The following is a 20,112-nucleotide window of genomic DNA, read 5'->3' on the forward strand; positions in this document are numbered from 1 at the left end:
TAAATAAAGCAATTCTACTTAAGAACATTAATTTTCTGTTTCTAAGACAGTACCACAAATAGTGGAAAGGCCAAAGGGTGTACTACATATTCTGAGGCAAAAGTAATTATAACTGCATAGGTGAAAAATTGGTCCCATGGTACTTAAACGCAAAACTCTGATTCATCAGGATGAGGATTTGATTCTTGTATTAATGTATTTCAGGTGTGATCTCTTTAATGGAGTTAAAATGGAAATGTGCATCATTCAGGTACAGACCTCATTTGGTTGCTTTATTTTTTCTACTTTTAGGATATAAAAATTAACTGTTAACGCTCTTGATACGCTAAAAATACTTCAAGCTATAAATGAAAGATAATTTATACCTCCATGAACATAAGACCAAATGCTGAGCTCTACTTACGTAAGCAATCACCGCTGACCATAAGAGTTATTGGTCCTGTGTTGAAAGTCTCATATATTTATAAGTATTTGCCAGAGTGAGGCCTTTCTAATATATATAAATGAATGGTCAATTGTTTATATAAAAAGTATGTTCCATTTTTTATGTGTATGTAAAATTAAAAAGCAGATACTGCATATCACTGTCTTTTTGATCAGATGATTTATGAAATGCTGGTCAGTGAAAGTCAACCGGTCACCTTAATGTTAGAAAATGCATCTTCAGGACAAAGGGCACAGGGAGAGACATAGAAGGTTGGAAGCATAGAAACATATCCTCATCAGTACTAAGCAATCCCTATTGTTGGATGACCAGATTGAATCATCATTTAGGTAGGTGTCATCAAAGTTTACAATCTTCAAATCCTTCTTAAGGTACATTTCATTCAGTTTGTTTAGCGTTCGAACAAAGGTATATTTAGATGCACAACTATAGGCTTCCAGATTGTAGACTTTGTGGAAGTGCATATCAAAATATGGATTGTCCTAAAAAAAAAAATGGAGAGACAATGAAATTTTTACATGCATTACAGATGGTAGATGGCAATCTGTTGTTCTCTGCCCAGCCACCTTCAGGGCTTTTTCTCAGTTTGATGGACTCTAAAGGACTTTGCGTACTTCTGCTATTCAGACTAAAGGGTCTTTTAAAACTGTATAAAGTAGCGGTTCTTAATTAGCTGCTATTCTTTGCCATTGGGAGTTTTGCCTGACTAAAACTTTCAGTTTGTCCAAGCCATACTCTGCACTTTATTTGGATTATACAATCTTGTTTTGAAATGAACCAACTTGTCATGTTGCCTAAAACTCACTATATGAAAAGCACTTGCCTTGGACTATAACTATATGTGTCTGTCAGAAGAAGAATATTGATTTCTCTTCCTGCCTAAATTGTATTTCTCTGCACTTTCTGGCTTTTTGGCACAATTAATCCCAGCAGCAGCTAAATTCTGTTAAATTCTATGTATAGAAATAACTATTAGGAACATTTTTAGTAGTGTTAATCCCCCTCTAATTATGAGTTTGGGGTTCATTCAGGCTTTTCTTTAACCAAAAATGAGACAGATTTTTATCATCCAAGTTGTAGAAGGCTGAATCATCTCTGAAGGGTATTTTAGCACAACACTTAAGAAAAAAAAAAGCTGAGGTATAGTCATGCAGGCAGGTGATAAGGAAATCCTTTGGCTACCTTGGTTGGGGAAGGGACAGGAACATCTCCAGAAGCAAGGTAACTTGGAGAGGGGACACAGAGTATTATTCACTTTGACTTTCTTTTCCTCCTCTGCCCTAATCTGCAAATTGCTTACAAGGTACAGGGTTACTCTGAACCTGAGCTCACCTCCTCCATCTCCCAAGTTCCTTGTCTTAGACTTGAGGGTGATGTGCACAGGACACGAGAACAACCACAGTTTGTAATTTCCCTTGGAGCAAAGCTCTGAAACCTTTCTTGTGGGCTCTCGATTTCTCTTTCACTAGGAAAATGTCATCTGAATTCCACTTTATGTTCATTTGAAAGCACTTTCAAAGGGAAAGAAGTCATTTTTTCCTGGACTACATTTATTATGCATAGACAACTGTTAAAATGTCTTTGCATACATTAAGTAAGATTCAGAGATTGCTTCTTCCACGCTCAGGATCAGAGCATCCCCACACGTAGGAAGTCAAGGAAGGGAGCCAGGAGGCCTAGGTGGTTGAATAGGGAGCTGTTGGGTATGCTCAAGCAGAAGAGGAGAGTTTACAGGTCATGGAAGCAGGGGCTAGCCACTTGGGAGGAATATAAGGCTGCTGTTAGAGGATGTAGGAAGGCAGCTAGGATAGCCAGGCCTCCTTAGAATTACAGCTGGCGAGAGGGGTCAAGGACAGCAAAAAGAACTTTTTCAAATACATAGCAGATAAAACTAATACCAGAGGCAATGTAGGCCCACTGATGAATGGGGTGGGTGCCCTGGTGGCAGAAGATACAGAGAAGGCAGAATTACTGAATGCCTTCTTTGTCTCTGTCTACTCTGCCGGAGGCTGTCCTGGGGAGCCCTGTACCCCTGAGACCCCGGATGAAGCCAGGTCAATGGAGGAGTTTGCTTTAGTCGATGAGGACTGGGTTAGGGAGCAATTAAATAGTCTGGACATCCATAAATCCATGGGTCCAGATGGGATGCATCCGCGGGTGCTGAGGGAGCTGGCTGAAGTCATTGCTGGACCGCTCTCCATCATCTTTGCCAAGTCTTGGGAAACGGGAGAGGTGCCCGAGGATTGGAGGAAAGCAAATGTCACTCCAGTCTTCAAAAAGGGCAAGAAGGAGGACCCGGGTAATTATAGACCGGTCAGCCTCACCTCTGTCCCTGGGAAAGTAATGGAACAGCTTGTCCTTGGTGCCATCTCAAGGCATATCAAGGATAAGAGGGTTATTAGGGGCAGTCAGCATGGCTTTACCAAGGGTAGGTCATGCTTGACCAACCTCATAGCCTTTTATGAGAATGTAACAAGGTGGATGGATGATGGCAGAGCGGTGGATGTGGTCTACCTTGACTTCAGTAAAGCCTTTGACACAGTCTCCCACAGCATCCTCACAGCTAAGTTGAGGAGGTGTGGTCTAGACAATAGAGTAGTGAGGTGGGTTGCAAACTGGCTTAGGGAGAGAAGCCAGAGAGTGGTAGTCAATGGTGCGGAGTCTAGTTGGAGGCCAGTATCTAGTGGAGTGCCCCAGGGGTCAGTGCTGGGGCCAATATTATTCAATATATTCATTAACGATTTGGACGAGGGAATTGAGTGTACTATCAGCAAGTTTGCTGATGACACTAAGCTGGGAGGAGTGGCTGACACGCCGGAAGGCTGTGCTGCCATCCAGCGGGACCTGGACAGGCTGGAGAGTTGGGCGGGGAATAACCTAATGAAATTTTACAAGGGAAAGTGTAGAGTCCTGCATCTGGGCAGGAACAACCCCAGGTTCCAGTATAGGTTGGGAGATTACATATTAGAGAGCAGTGTAGGGGAAAGGGACCTGGGGGTCCTGGTGGACAACAGGATGACCATGAGCAAGCACTGTGCCCTTGTGGCCAGGAAGGCCAATGGCATCCTGGGGTGTATTAGAAGGGGTGTGGTTAGTAGATCGAGAGAGGTCCTCCTTCCCCTCTACTCCACCCTGGTGAGACCACATCTGGAATATTGTGTCCAGTTCTGGGCCCCTCAGTTCAAGAAGGACAGGGAACTGCTGGAGAGGGTCCAGCGTAGGGCAACCAAGATGATTAAGGGAGTGGAGCACCTCCCTTATGAAGAAAGGCTGAGGGAGCTGAGTCTCTTTAGTTTGGAGAAGAGGAGACTAAGGGGGGACCTTATTAATGTTTATAAATATATAAAGGGTGAGTGCCATGGGGATGGAGCCAGGCTCTTCTCGGTGGCAAACAATGATAGGACAAGGGGTAATGGGATCAAGCTGGAACACAAGAGGTTCCACTTAAATTTGAGAAGAAACTTCTTCTCAGTAAGGGTGACAGAGCACTGGAACAGGCTGCCCAGGGAAGTTGTGGAGTCTCGTTCTCTGGAGACATTCAAAACCCGCCTGGACATGTTCCTGTGCGACCTCACCTAGGTGTTCCTGCTCCAGCAGGGGGATTGGACTAGATGATCTTTTGAGGTCCCTTCCAATCCCAAACTTACTGTGATACTGTGATACTGTGATACTCTCCTTGGCATATTCTTCTGTATTTTGTAAAACATTATTTAATTCTACTTTGGGTGTTATTCTATATTGTATTACTGCAGCCTCATTTTACCCTTCTGAAGTTGTATCCGAGAGATTAGGACTTTTTTAGCAGTCGGATCAGCCGGATCTAGCCAAAGCTATTTCATATTCACACACACAAATACACAAATATTTGATTGATCCAAGTAATGTGAGATGAAGCTACATGAGAGAGGCACAGTTTCATGAGCTGGTACACCAAACAATGCACTTACATGATATTCTACATATTGACTTTGTCACAGAGAGAACAGGTTCATACATTCAAATGACGGTGTCACACTTTGCATAAAAATATTTTTTTAAATTTTGTTTTCAAATACACATTAAAATCTATGGGATTAACTCAGTTTTACCCTGGGAGCTGCAGGTGGAGAATTTTTATTCCTAGTTATGATGACCAAATTAGAAAACATCCAGCTTGTCCCTTAGATCTCACAGAGAATGAAGATTACAGCAAATAAGAAAATCTCTCATTCCTTCTCCCCACAACAGTGCAAACAGGATCAGGAGCCTCTCACATGCAATCAAACCAAAATTCCTTGGAGGTTTGCTTTATTTTGGTTTTTACATAACTTTATTTTTCAGATTATTTTAATTGCATTTTAATTCTTGTATACCAAATTGCAACGCAATAAAATTATACTCTATGTATTTTATAATACATAACACTTACAGTATCTGCTTCTTTTCCATCAATCATCTCCAGATCTTTCAAAAACCACTTTTCAACTATTTCATATTTCTCCTCTCGATCCACTCGCCAGTGTTTAACCATACATATTTCTATTTCTTCACTTCTAGTCACTGCAAGAAAAACACTGTTTAGATGTGCAAGAAAGTACTTCCCAAAGGCTCCATTAATAAGAGACTTAATCAAACTCCATTTTAGATAATAACTTAAATGGTGGCGAGCAGGGCTGTATAGAGCTGTACAGGACCTCATAGTTTTATTTTGCCCAAGCAGCAGAAATAATAGCATGTTCTCAGCCTATGAAGCTTGCCAACTTACAGTAGCTTTAGGACTTACATTACCCATCCTGTGAAAAGCAAATCTTGTCTGTGCAAAAGCCTTCCACCTGAATTCAGCAGCAGTGTAGTGAAAGCCTAATTCTGCCACTGGACCTGTATGGATAATCCACTTATCCTGCTTGCTTCGAGGGGGAATCGTTTGGGGTGCTGATGTCAGAAGACTGCAAAACTGCTACCAAGGCTCTGTATTTACATGACGTGTGCTATATTTTCCTTTCTGTAGATGAAGTTTCCTTATGAGGCCATTACTTTTTTAAAGCAAAAAATTTTCATATAAAATATACAAATAGGACACTTAAGAAAAATAACATGGAAAATATTTCTTAAAGCTTCAAGTTGCCCAGTGCAATCTTTATAGAAATTACTATTTTCTGACTTAGGCAGGAAACATGAATAAAAAGAGCACAAAGACACTCTTTGCAATAATTACCATTATTATTTGATTACATTGAGTGCTGCATAGGAGACTGGATTTCTGTAACACACAACAATGAGTGTGAAAAGCACCGGAGCCTGAACGATCTCCTGTACATCCAGCATGATGGCTGTAGGATCACTGCCCCAAGCCACCCAGTAGCCCAAGGTAAGGCTGAGATGTCACCTATATCTGCCAGGAGCATTTTGACATCGTAGCGTGAGGCTATAGATGTAGAAGCAAAATTCTTTTATTCCTAAATACTGCCTGAATTTTTGAAAACCCATTTTGAAACTTAACTAATTTTATCCTATTGCTGTTAAAACATTTCTTACTTCACACCTGTATATAAGAAAATGTGTTTTAAATAAAGACAAACAAAGGATATATGTTGGAGATATGCATTCTTACCATTGCAAAGAAAACCAGTGGATAATATATAAATTGATTATAACTTCTCTCAGCCTATGGCTTCCCTGCTTAGGAAATTCAAATCACTGTTGCTCAATGGTCCTATAGTTGCTCAATGATTTTTAACCAAAGGACCACCACTGTGTTACCTTCTATGTAGAAGTTGCAATGGTTTTCATTTGCAAGTAAACCTAGTAGGCTGATCTTAGAAAGTTCTGTTCACACTTTAAGTTTCTCACATTTTGTTTGTTTGTTTTCTTGCTTGTGAGAGAATATGTTGTCTCCCTTGGAGTTAAAACAAAAGGTAATGACCCCAAGCCCAAAAGCCCCCAGTCCTGGCAGAAATATAAGAGGACGTCCTGGTGGCCCTCAGGTCCCACGCACTGCCACTTCACTCCTCTGCCCCTCATGCAGGAACAGAAGTTGCATGACATAAGAGCAGAGCACAGACGTGTTAGGAATAATTGGGGCCAATATTATTCAATATGGGGCCAATATTATTCAATATATTCATTAACGATTTAGACGAGGGAATAGAGTGTACTATCAGCAAGTTTGCTGGGAGACACTAAAGACACTAAGCTGGGAGGAGTGGCTGACACACCAGAAGGCTGTGCTGCCATCCAGCGGGACCTGGACAAGCTGGAGAGTTGGGCGGGGAATAACCTAATGAAATTTAACAAGGGAAAGTGCAGAGTCCTGCATCTGGGCAAGAACAACCCCAGGTTCTAGTATAGGTTGGGAAATTACATATTAGAGAGCAGTGTAGGGGAAAGGGACCTGGGGGTCCTGGTGGACAACAGGATGACCATGAGCCAGCACTGTGCCCTTGTGGCCAGGAAGGCCAATGGCATCCTGGGGTGTATTAGAAGGGGGGTGGTTAGTAGATCGAGAGAGGTCCTCCTTCCCCTCTACTCTGCCCTGGTGAGACCACATCTGGAATATTGTGTCCAGTTCTGGGCCCCTCAGTTCCAGAAGGACAGGGAACTGCTGGAGAGGGTCCAGCGTAGGGCAACCAAGATGATTAAGGGAGTGGAGCATCTCCCTTACGAGGAAAGGCTGAGGGAGCTGGGTCTCTTCAGTTTGGAGAAGAGGAGACTGAGGGGTGACCTTATTAATGTTTACAAATTTATAAAGGGTGAGTGTCACGAGGATGGAGCCAGGCTCTTCTCGGTGACAACCAATGATAGGACAAGGGGTAATGAGTTCAAACTGGAACACAAGAGGTTCCACTTAAATTTGAGAAGAAACTTCTTCTCAGTAAGGGTGACAGAGCACTGGAACAGGCTGCCCAGGGGGGTTGTGGAGTCTCCTTCTCTGGAGACATTCAAAACCCGCCTGGACAGGTTCCTGTGCGACCTCACCTAGGTGTTCCTGCTCCAGCAGGGGGATTGGACTAGATCATCTTTTGAGGTCCCTTCCAATCCCAAACTTACTGTGAAACTATGAAAACTGTGAATAATAAAACCAGGAGCATGTCCTGCCCAGTGGTGAAATCTGGACAGACTATTTTCAACACTCCACACCCCCCTCCTCCCCAGAAAGAAAAGTTCTTTACTTTTCATGCTTTTTAGATATTGATTGTTCTTGTACTCAGTTAACAGAGTTAAAGACAATTTAATTTTTTATACAGAACATGAGCTCAGATCTACCATGTCATTCTATTAAACTCTAAAAGCTTTTCTTGGGGAGGGCATGGCTATGGCAATGCCTTCACAGAGCACAAACCACAAACTATTTCCTAAGGTCTTCCATGAGGGAATGTCTTTTTTAGAGTCTTTGTTGGATGATACAATGTTATCCTTACCATTCTTCCCGGGCATAGCAATACCAGGTTGGGAAAATCCCCCCAAATGGTTGCGTTTCAGCTTTATGTTCTTTCAGGGTTTATAAAACATTTAATGAAAGGACACTATTGCCTTCACACAGTAACTAGGGTTTGGTATTGTGAAAAGGAAGGGAAATAATGTTGCACATATGGCACAAAAAATAAGATTGTTCCATTATTCACACCAAGATCTTGATGTAATATAGACTTCTAACAGCATAGTTTTCTGAAGTTTTGCCTACATATCGTCTGACTATTTTTTTTTTTTAATTATGGTAATATGAAATCAACAGGAATATACTGAAGTTGCATTGCAGGGATAAGATTTTAGATAATGAGTTTTGGTCCTACAGAATCACTGTAGATTACAGTAGCTGTTGGCGGCTGGATGCAACCCATCATTCAGAATCAAATTTCCACTCTACTCACCACTTATTTGACTACGCATGTATATATTAACAGAGTTTCGTATTGTATACTCGGGAGATCCCACTCTTAATACTCTAAATAAACTTTGCTTTATGTCTTCAGAGATTAGAGGCTTACTTTAATGGCTTGTACTCCTTTACCTTAAAAATAAATTTTTAGTAAAGATTCTAAAGTTGCATAATGCTATTTCTCCCCTTTGAGAGTTTCATAACAGTGAAGTGTTTAGTTCTATCACATGCAACTCCTACCAGATAGCTATATAAACTATAAACCAAATTGATATTTCTGTACATTTAGAAGCTCTACAGCACTCAGGAATCCATTTCTTAGAATCATTTTTACAGTTCAAAAATTTAAAGCCCATTCTGCTAAAATTGTGGGAACACAGGGAATATAGCTTGCTCATTATTTCCAGTAATTTGTAAAACAGCTTAAATATTCAAAAGACTTTAGATATTTACAAAGAAAATGATCACAGAATATGGTTCTCATCATCCCATATTGGAGAAGAAAAAGTCTCAAGTGCATAGATTATTTCTACCTGTTTAATGTATTTTGAACCTGAAAAGGAAATGGAATGGAAGCAGCATTCACTTCGACCTAACTGCTTATGGATGAGAGAATTTCTTTGTCAGTGTTGTGAAATAAAATGAAAAAAACTCCCAAGCTTTTCTGAAACCTTGTCCTTAAAACGTTGTGAAACAGACACACTTGAAATCAAATTTAGTAAGTAGCCAGATAATTTAGTTTATCACTCACAGCTATCTTGTTTTACTCACAGTTCATGCTAATTACTAAAGCAAATGTGTATTTATTTAAACCACAAGTCTAGTTTATTTTTTCCAAGGTAATTGGGACATTAGACCAAGACAAGAGATAGTGCAAAATCTCTAAAAATTACCGATGTTTCCTGCAACGTGAATGCACTGTTGCGCTTTCTTATGCAAAACATAGTCAGAACTACCGTAAGGTGCTGCTCTTTTAAAAGCACGTGAGGCACTCGCAGCGCTGCCACGTCCTGACCACTTTCAGCAGTTGTGTTGGAATCGTCACGTTTCTACGCTGATATTACAGCTCAACCCCGTATGAATCAGAAATCGGAGAAAACGCCGTTTACGAAGGCTGCTGGCAGCGCAAGCACGGCGGGCTGCCTTTCCTGCCGGAGCTGCCGGCCTGCGGGGGTCCGGGGCTGCAGCCGCCCCTCGCCCAGGAGCTCCCCGCTCCCGCCCCGGCCCCGCTCCGTCGCACACCCGGGTACGCGCACGCTCGCATCCCCACGCACCGCCATCCTTGGGCACCTACCGCCCCTCGCCCACCCACTCGTGGGTCCCCGGCTCTGCCCCGGTACCTGCGGCGCACAGGTAGCAGCGCTCCGCGCCCGAGCCCTCCACCTCGATGAACTCGTGCAGCCTTTGCCGCCGGGGGCCGAACAGCTTCTTCGCCAGGTCCTCCTTCACCAGAGAGGACATCGCCCTCCTTCCTCCCGCCCCGCGGAGCTGCTCAGCGGCGGGTACCGGCCTCGCGCTCCCCACAGCCGCCGCGCCGCGCTGGACACCCGCGGGGGAGCGCGGCGGAGGCTGCGCCCCGGGCGCGGGGGAGGCATCGCTGGCAGCGGCCCCCGACGGGGTCCCGCTCCCCTCGGCCAGCCCCCTGCGCCGCCGGGACCAGCCGCCGTTAAGGCTTCGGCCGCCGGTGCGGAGAGAGGCCGGGCGGCGGATCTCTCCGCCCCACGTGTGCCCGCCCACACCCTCCCCGGTGGGACGCGCCGGGGGCAGACGGTCCGTGCTGGCCCTGCTGCCCCGCCGGTGCCGGGACCGGTGCCGGGACCGGTGCCGGGACCGCGACCGCGACCGCGCGGGGCCTGAGCGAGGTCCCGCGGCCGTGGCGGGGCGGAGATGCCGTCGGGGCGCCCGCCCGGGCCGCCTCCCTGCTGGAGGAGGGGAGCGTGAGCGAGAAAACACGCAAAGTAATCGCAGTAAAGACAGTTTACCAAAAGAGAATTGCCAATCAGTGCAATTCTTTATATCAGTAGATAAAAGAGTCAGTAGAATTTATAAAAGGAATTACATAACCTTATGGGTGGTACTGCTGGTACTGCACTCATAGCTTGATGGCTATTAATAGCGTTAAAGGAAAATTACCTCTGCCGCTCCTCATAAACAGGTGAATGCACCTCCACACAACAGGAGTCCTCAGAGGGCAGGTGCAGCCTGGGAACCAGAGGTAACTACTATGCTCAGTATGTTTACATACGTGAGGGGCCTTTTACATCAGACGTGAGTAGATTTGCAGAAATTTCAGATGTTTCTACCACTCTGCAGGTGTGTGGGTGAAGTTCCTGAGGGCAAGTACTCTTCTCATTTCAGTATCTGCGGTAGCCTGTGTTGGAGTTTTCCCTTTGGACTAATTTCTGATTGCTTGCAGAAGTTGGATGTTCTCTTCTGATTTTTATGCTCAAGCTTAGTATGTCTAAATACCTTATTGGGTTGTTCATTCTTTCAGTCTCAGTGTAACTTAGAAAGGAACCTTATCCTTAGAGTAAAACTAAGCACTAAAGTGAAGATTTAGAAGGTGAGGTAAAAAAATCTGAGGATTAAAAAAATTGTGGTTTTTGGCAATATCATTAGGACAATTTAGTGCCATGGGTCTACAAGGTGCTTTGGTGATGTTGAAGCAAAATGGAGTTAAGTAAACTGATGTAAAAGTAGGAAGAATCATCCCCTGCTATAGATGCTAAGCATATTAGCTAGATGAGGGATTGAAAAGAAACTAGAAGGTTTTGATTTATTCTGCTTTCTTTTGGTCCCATGTGTGTGAAAACACAGTTGTGTTTCTTAAATCTATACACTAATTTTCATCCCTCCTTTGAGAGAGTGAAGTTATTCTGAGCTTCAGGATTGGGATATATTTTATTAGTACAGGGCGTAAGGACAAATTTCATCTCCTACCTTTAAAGGCTTATTTTAGGAAAAGAGTATGATGCTCACTTCCAAACTGAGACAACTGCATGTCAGGAAAGTGTCTTGGTGTGGAGACCTTCCACAGGACAACTGAGGCTCAGGGGTGCTCAGACGCCCACCCAGAACCTTGATGACCTGGCCATGCCTTGAAAGAGGGACTGATGTACAAACTGGCTTGCAGTTCACGGTCACTCTTTTTCTGCCAGCCTTTGGCGGAATTGCCATGGCCTGTGCCCCAGACTTCAGTTCATCACCACCAGTGTTAATAGTATCATGGCTGGAGGTTTCAGTGTTCCTACTCAGTGCCAAAGTCCTTATTAAGAAGCTGATTCTGACTCAGCCAGTCAGTAGCTCATGTTGCATCTCAGATGCTTGAATATTTTTTTTGCAGTTGTGAAGCAACAAAGATAAAGACAAAAATACCCCCTGAAAAACACCTTCAGCTCTGGAAGAATTTTCGACCAGTTTTTCCCTTGTGAAAGATTCAGTTGGTACTGGAGAAACTGCCTAGATGGTGAGTGAAGCATCCCTGGCACCTTGGAAGTGATGGACCTGAGACAAGAGTGGTGTGTAGCTCTGGTCTGTCTTCAAGTAGATTCTCATTTCTCACAGTTTGATGAAACTGTAAGTCTCAGTTTTCTCAAGATGGTTTTTAGGTTTGATGTATTAATACCCTTAAACTTTTTGTCTTTTCAGATATTCTTGCACACGTATATTGTGCCACTCTGCTCAGTAGTACATGGCTAGCAGAAATTTGTGCATTAGCAGAGTTTTACACTGAAAGCCGTGACTGGGCTTTGGGTGGGGCTTTAGGGCTGTGTAGCTGCTTATCTGAGCAGTACTAACGAAAGTTCAGGTGCTTCTCTACCTCCCACCTTCTTCTGTCCATGCCTACTGTAGGGAAAGAGCATTGCCTGCATACTGACTTAAGCATCTATTGTACATGCTGGGTAAGTGTGAGGCCCATGGCAAACACATTCATAAATAAATGCATATTGTCCCAAACCATGTATTCTTAAAGCAGAGACACAAATAAATTACAGTTTATATATTTAGAAATATTTTGGGGAAAGAAGGAGCAAAAGTTTTTATAACATATAATAATGTTATCATTTCTACCTGCTAGATGCAGCTGTCTAAAAAAGAAAACTGCTGTATAGATTTTGGTAAAAGGTTCCCCTGGATTTATTTCTGTTCTGTTGTATAAGCAGGTAGTGCTCAGAAGATCCTATCCTGTGATGTAACTGTTGTCTTCATACCTCCTCTTAAATCAAATTATATTTCAAAAAGTATTATAGAGATTAAATTACTTCTGCAATATCCTTTAATGCATCTTTAAATGCTACATTAAACAACTGCTCTGATGATATACACAGAAAGGTACAATGGTGATTTTAATGTTGAATATTTTAATAAGAAACAGAAAAAAATAATAATTCACTATTGCTCTTGATTCTTTTGATTCTTTATTTACCCATCCTCTGTTAGAATGTAGTAAGACAGTTTTGGTGCAGTATTTTGGATAATGCCTTTTTTTTTTTAATATGTACTCTATTCTTCATAGTCTTTTATCCCTTCCTAGTTTACAGTGGGGAGAAAGTACCATTGCATTTTGGAGGTGACTCACAAAATAATTTTATTCCTTTCTATTTCTCTACAACTTCACTGATTTGGGTTGACTGGAAATAAGGCTTGCTAGGCTTTAGAATCTCCTTCCTCTACAGGATGCATAAAGCTAATTTTTATGTCTCCTTGCTTGGTTGTCAGTATATTCAAAACTTCGAAGGATGATTCTTACAGCAGGTAAAGAGCATCTGCAGTGCCTGCCCAGAGCTTCTCGCCTACTTACACATTTTTCTGTTCCCTTGCTCTGTTTCTGTCCTCCCTGTTGCCTTTCTTCTGATATTATACCTCTTCCTTCTTTTTTCTTTCATTTTCTGCAACATATTCCTCTTATAGTTGTTGAGGCTCTTTTTAGATGACTCATGCAAAAAATAACAAAGATTTCACATACAAACGTAGAGTTTAACTGAGCACAAGTAAGCATTGTGCAGGCACATGTGCAAGCATGCTCTCACTGGGAAAGAAACATCTGCAATTAAAGGCTATGATAGGAAATCCTCATGGTTTGTGATTTGAAGCTCTCCAGGTTACTCAAATTTCATCCCACTCAAAACCTGCCATTATGAGCTGCTTCTTTAATATTTTCTCATGCTGGTATTATTATTGTTGAGTGGAAAGAGAAACGGTTTCTTAGAGGCTGAGTGGATGTTTTGAGTCATGAGATTTCATATCCACCTTGGCTGCAATATTGTGAGCCCAAATCCTCACAGTTCATAATTGAAAGCCAACAGTTGGGCAATAACTTACCCAACCAGCAAGGACACACCAACCATGGACCAGGATCAACTTCCCATCTTGGCATCCAACACCCTGGGTAGCCTACGAATGCATGCTGTATAGACATAAAGCAGAACAAACTAAACTACTTGTTACCAGGGCCACAAACACATTTAAATCCAAATGTAACTGGGATTTACCCGTAGCTGTGCAGAGAGGTGAATTACAGATGACTGTGAAAGCTGCACAAACTCTAACCCAGGCTCACAGTGGTCTACAAACGAAGACCAAAGGTCTACAATGTGAAGTATTCACGAGGAGAGTGTTGTAGACCTTTCTAATGAATATTAATTACTTCTGTTGCTTTTTGTGCCCTGTCTTTTTCCTGCAAACTTTTCCTGTGTCCAAATACTGTTTTCCCTGCTGTACCCAGGACATTAATAGGTGTAGTAGCAGGTCCTAAAAGGATAAATCTTTCTAATCTTTATTGTTTCTCAGTCACACTGTTCTGGTAAAAATCAATTCACCAGCTTTAGAAACAATATTTATGATGTGTCCCTATACTCCTTTGGATTCACTAATATGCGTTAGTATATACATGTAAGTATATATACATGTAAGTATATAAAACCCATTAAACCAGTAACAAAGTTTCTTTTTATTTCCTTGGGCTTCAGAGTAGTCATTACTGGCACAGTAGAACAGCCACGGTGTTTAGGTGGGACTTGACTGTATTCTGCATGCTGAAGCCCTTCAAAGGGCGCACATTTAATCCCTCTCTCAAATTCCTGGCAAAAAGCACAGCCTTACAAATCAGTGTTTGCTGGAAGCACGTTTCCCACTGCTCCTTGTTTGATAAAGTTACCGAAAAAAAAACAAAAAGGGAAATGCAACATTCAGAATAATCTCTCAGAGCTGCAAAGGATCCCTGTAGGCTGAAAAACATGATCTATCATTTTATTTAAGTTAGGCTTTACTTTCCTACAACTGTTGTTCCTTTTTGAGGTTTCAGCCAGGCATGGTTTTCTCTATTAACACTTGGTTTGTTGTCTATAAGTATTTTCACATCTTTAGGGCTCCAGACCACTTTGTTAATGCTACAGGTGAGATTTTAGAGTACAAACTAGAAATCACAAAAAACATTCTACAGTGAGCTGGCTGTATAGAGGGGTTTCAAAAGCTGACTTTGGAAAGCTAATTCTGAACGATCACCACCTGTTTTTCTTCCTCTTGTTACTAGTGATTTACTTTTCTCAGGTCTCTTTTCTCACTGACATTTATAGGTGATTTGGCTCCCAGTTAAGGATAGTTATTCACATGTTTTAATAGCTATACCAATGAAATTAGATCCCTGTGCAGCGAAGCATAAACCTAGTTCAGTTGTACTGAAAACTACTTGCAGCGGCAGAGATAACAGTGTTTCATGAAGAAGTGCTGTTCAGTGAGATATGGCTTGAGGCACTCAGTTTTAAAATAGAAACATAGAAATACATGCTGGAGAAGACATCAGTTGCTTAAAATGTTCTTGTAGAACTATTTTTCTCTTGAAATCCTTTTGGGTTCCCATTAAAAGAGTCTTGTACCCACCTCAGGATATATGGATGCTCAAACAGAGGATGACTTAAGATCTTATCAGTTCAGGTAAAGATTATTTGGTTTCTCTAATGGTGTGATGTAATGACTCACTTTTGAAAGTACTACTGTTCTCTTTTTTCTTGGAAGAAAGAGTTGATTTGAGATTTTATTTAACTGAAGCTCAATTTTGTCAAGTTTATATTGAGTTTATATTGTTTTATCATCCTCAAAATGTAATCATGACCATCCTTGGGATAAGTGGTGCCGCACAATGCCAACATCCCATCCAAAGCTTTCCTTCCAACAGAAAACACACACTTGTTCTGCATAGAACAACAGTGACCAGATGCTGGTTTTTGGATGAATTTAAGAAGCATATTTTGAAATGTAACATGTAAGTAAGAAGTACCCAATTCTTCTATGAAGAATTTACAAGTGTTGAATTTTAAACATGTATGAGCTAAAATTTAGGGTCTTAAATAAGTTATCTTTATAATAAGCATTTAGTTTCCTGTTCAGCAGAGCACATAATAATGCATTGATGAATTGGAGCCATATTTAATTAAAGCATAAAATCCTGGCATGACAGATTCAACACTTTGTTATTTAAATATAAGACATTCAATGTCATACAGGTGGGTTTTTTTGTTTGGTTGGTTTTGGTTTTTTGTGGAGGTAAAACCCTCAAGACAGCAGTAAAGCAAAAGCAAAAAAAAGTTTTAAAAAATCTTGTAACTTTCTGGGCATGCAAATAACTACTAATCTTCTTACCGCTGGAAGCTTTTGAAAGTTCAGGATTTTGACAGCTGTGTTTAACACAGTTACTCATGGTGTCATGTGTTATAAAAATACAGGGAAGAAAGCACAGTAAAGGTTTATATTGACCAAGAGGTCAAGAATTATTTAGATAAATATATTTCAAGTAAATAATGTTGTGATGCCAGCTAAACTGACCTTTTATGTCCTCATTCGCTTGTAAATTTTCTGAATAAACTCAGTTTGTCTTGAAGAGTTACCCAAAGCAACTTTAACAGATATTCTGTCAAAATACTCTTCATACTTTTTAATAATGATTTTCATCTCTGCCTCTGTAGTCTCTAGTAATAAATATCATTTATCTTGGCACAAGAACCATTCTCTTCCCTCATGAAAATTGAACATAATTATTAATGTAGATAGTCAATTACTTCAGATTAATGTGGATTTATATTTAAAATCAATACATCAACGTGATGCAAAGCACTCTTAAAACACTATAAACTTCTGCTGGATATCTAATCCATTTTTTAAAAATTCATAAAGAGTCGGGAATCTATACAACTGCATAATTTGTATGGATACTGTATTTAGAGGATGAGCACATAGTTGACAGTTCTGTAGCTTAAAATACATTTTATTTTATATAGTTCTTTATAAGTTCTTACTCTGTCAGTTACTCAAATAGGTTCATGTCAAATACATTTAGAGAAGAAATAAAACACAAAAATGTTGAGAGTGAATTTAATTCATCATGGGAAGAGGCTAGTAAGGGAACGGTGGACGCAGCTCCAAATGCTTTCAAAGGTGGCTGGCATTGTCAAGCAGAAATTTTGGTCAATTATAAAGTACAGGGTTCAGTATAAGAATAATTAGCTGAAATTTAATGACCCAGCATTTGCAGATTATGTGAACTGATCTTAAACTAGTTTCTAACTTCCTCTTTGTGGAACCAGAAGGATTTCTTGAATGAAGGCAAATGGCAGTTCTGCATTGCCCAGTTTAGTTGGAGTCCTGGACATGGAAGAAACTATAATACTTGAAGCTGAAACTGCTCACAAGACTAGTAGGTCATTTGCCTTTCTCAAGGCAGGATCAACTCAGTCTAGCTCATTTGTCTGTTCTGCTCCTAATCTGAGCCACAACTTCTACAGTGGTCATAAAGTCTCATGTCTTGCACACCAAACTGCAGCACCTAAAGAACTCTGATACTGCTCTGTTTGCCTTACCCATCTGACATCTTTAGGGATCTCTGGGTGCATAAAATGGGCATGATTTGATGGAAAGAATTAGGAAAAAAAAAAAAGTAGGTGGCCACGGCAAACTTCTGCTTTTTTTGACTTGGGAACTCTCTAACATTTGGTCATGAAAACTTGGATTCATTATGTTTTTTTCTTGGTCTTTATTAAATTCTTACATTTTACTCCATAGCTGAAAAAAAAATAGTGTAAAATATTAGTGTAAGTTGAGTAAAATAAAACTACAGGGTGTTTCATCTTTATTGTCTGAATTTTGAGTTAGAACTGGAGAATATTTCACAAAGATGGGAAAAGTGTGGATCAACCTCTTTTTATCTCTGCCAGGCCTCAGTTGATAACCTGGATTACACTTGCATCACCTGTTACCCTTTGCTTCCTCATGGTAATGAAAGGTCTTGGCTGCCTGAGCAATGCTTTTCAGCTGGCTAATGTTGCATGCCTGGTTAGCGTTTTCCTATAATTAGGTTTCATAGTCTCCATTTCTCTCCTTCTGTAGACAGACATATAATACATTGATTGTTTTCCCTCCCATTAGAATCTTGGTAAAGAGCTCAGCGATGACAAAGACAGATCCTCACACCATGGAAGTGTAGACCAGGACCCTACACCCGCTTTGGCACAGCCAATCTCTGCCCACGAGTGGATGGGACTGGAGGCACTGAACCAAGCCAGTCAACAATGCTCTGATGGCCAGGAACTGTGTAATCAGAAAATCACCGGTCCTGTCTGCTGGAAGGTCTGTTCCACCTGCAGTGTTCATTGTGTGAAGTAGATGTATCTGTAAAATAGTGATTTAGGAGGAAGTTATTTTCTCCAAACATACTTGATATTGCTGTTGGAAAAGTTGCTGCAATCAATGAGAGACAGAGCTTCAGAGAGATCTGCCCTACATGAACCACACCAAAGAGCTACAGCCAGAGATCTGTATTCTTTGCCAAAGACCTTTGAATCTTTTTATTTTTTTTTTTTTCCTAAGAAATGTCTTAAGAGAAACCCAACCAGCTAGTTTCAACTAGCATAGACATGGGAGTTGTTAAGTATGCTGTAATTACTTTGCTTCCTTTGAAACAAGTACATCTATATTAATTAAAATTACAAAATACTCACAGACAAGGCCTTCTTTTCTGTAAGAAAGTTGAAATTCCAATTTGGTCATTAAATTAACTCAGTTCTCTAGTGTAGTTAAGTTATTATAGATGGATGCAGCCTTGTTGGCCTTATTATTAGTTTGAAAAACTGGGTCAAATTTTCCAGCTTTTTTCTCTACTGTGTGCAAGTCTCATTGGATGCTGCATGATAACTTGTTCAAATTCAGACCTTTATTATTGTTTCTAACGTCCCTCTTGTTTGTTGCCTAAAGGCAGTCATGCGCAATAACACCTGCCAAATCCTTCCTTATGTTGAAAACTTTCCATGTTTGGTGAACTCAAATGCTCCCTGTTCAGCTACTGGAGAGTGAAAGCTTGAAAATATTCTGTGCTTTTCCACTCACTTATTTATACACTAAATCCTGTAATAAGCATAGGATTATTTTGATTACACTGGCAGCAGGAAGTTCAGGTGCTGTACTCCTATGGGACAATGACACTTCTTCTATTGCAAGCAGTACATGTTGAAAGTCAAGCAGCTGGATTTATGGGAGAATCTTTACTAAACACTGGTTCACATGGGCTTCTTGAATTAGTTGTTATCTGAATGAAATTTTAGCAGAAATTGCTATGGATCTTTGAGGTTGAAAATACACTGTGCAAAGTGACACAGCAAAATATTATATGAAAATTGTAAATAAATAGCTAATATTTTATTGTATAAAAAGGCATGATTGAATCATGAGACAATAGTGTGACGTCTACACACTGTGACCACGTGAGCAATTAATACAGAAACCCGGCAAAACTTACAGCCACAACGCATTAAGCATATAAATAAAGTATTTCTGCTACTTTGCCTCTTGAAACTCAAAACTGTTCATATTTGTCACCTCCAAAAATGTTTTCAGCAAAGGATAACTGAATAAAAAAAGCAAACAGTGTCTTTCATTTCAGTGCAGTACTTGATGGGTTTTGCAGTCTTGAACAGATAGAAGCAGTCTTCATGAAAAAAAAGTGTTGCTTACATTGGTCATAAAATATAAAATACCCACAAATGTGTCATTTTGATGAGAAGGTTCATTCAATTTCACTGTTTAGTCAAACCCAGCTAGAGACTGACTTTTTTTTTTCTTTTCCATTTCTTGGTAAATATTTCAAACAACCTGGAAACAATACTGAATAAAAGTAGGATAGTGAAGTTTCACTGTGTGTGCCAAACACAAAAGTGTTTCAGAATCAAGCCCTTGTGTTGAACTAATGAAATAATTAGTTTATTCTGGACGTAATTAAATTTGGTGTCCAAAGACCTTTTGCCTGGTGGCCGGCTGGTTTTGCAGCAGCGTTGCACTGTGGCTGTGTGGGAGCTTTTCCCTGCTCAGACGTCGGACCAGGGTGGTGAGAACTGCTGTCAATGTCCTAACCAGAGGAAAGGTTTTGATCGTAATTAATGTCCACATCACTTCAGTTTCCTCTGGCGTGGGTGCTCTGACAGGACAGGGGCTCCAGCTGAAGCACTGACCGGGCTGAGTGGGCTCTCTCCAGTGCAGGTTTTCAAATGTCTGTCTATAACACTCACCAAAAGGTGGAAAAATGTGGCATGTGGCAAGAGCCACATGTGGCAAAGCATGCGCTTGTGCACGTGCATTTAGTACTATTGTGTTTTCTAGGCTAGAATGTTGCAGATTATTATGTTGGCTTAAATTATAAATGTACTTTTAAAACAATGTACATATAGCAACACATGTGCCACTGTTTCCTTGGTGTATCCCATGTTTTCAGTGCTTTGCTTTGCTCTTCTCCAGCTGATTACCCTTGAAGCAAGTGAATAATCTCATTGGA

General features: G+C 40.9%; 1 protein-coding gene across 1 annotated transcript; it reads right to left on the bottom strand.

The window, feature by feature from the left end:
- Positions 1 to 663: 663 nt before the first annotated feature.
- Positions 664 to 9,761, bottom strand: EXOC1L (exocyst complex component 1 like; the record flags this gene model as incomplete). The annotated part of the gene is made up of 3 exons (XM_082051399.1): positions 664 to 927; positions 4,854 to 4,984; positions 9,641 to 9,761. 3 exons carry the CDS (start codon positions 9,759 to 9,761, stop codon positions 664 to 666), a joined length of 516 nt encoding a protein of 171 aa, XP_081907525.1.
- Positions 9,762 to 20,112: the final 10,351 nt, after the last annotated feature.

Source organism: Streptopelia decaocto, assembly GCF_964273445.1.
Source record: "Streptopelia decaocto genome assembly, chromosome: 4".
NCBI classification, from domain to species: Eukaryota; Metazoa; Chordata; class Aves; order Columbiformes; family Columbidae; genus Streptopelia; species Streptopelia decaocto.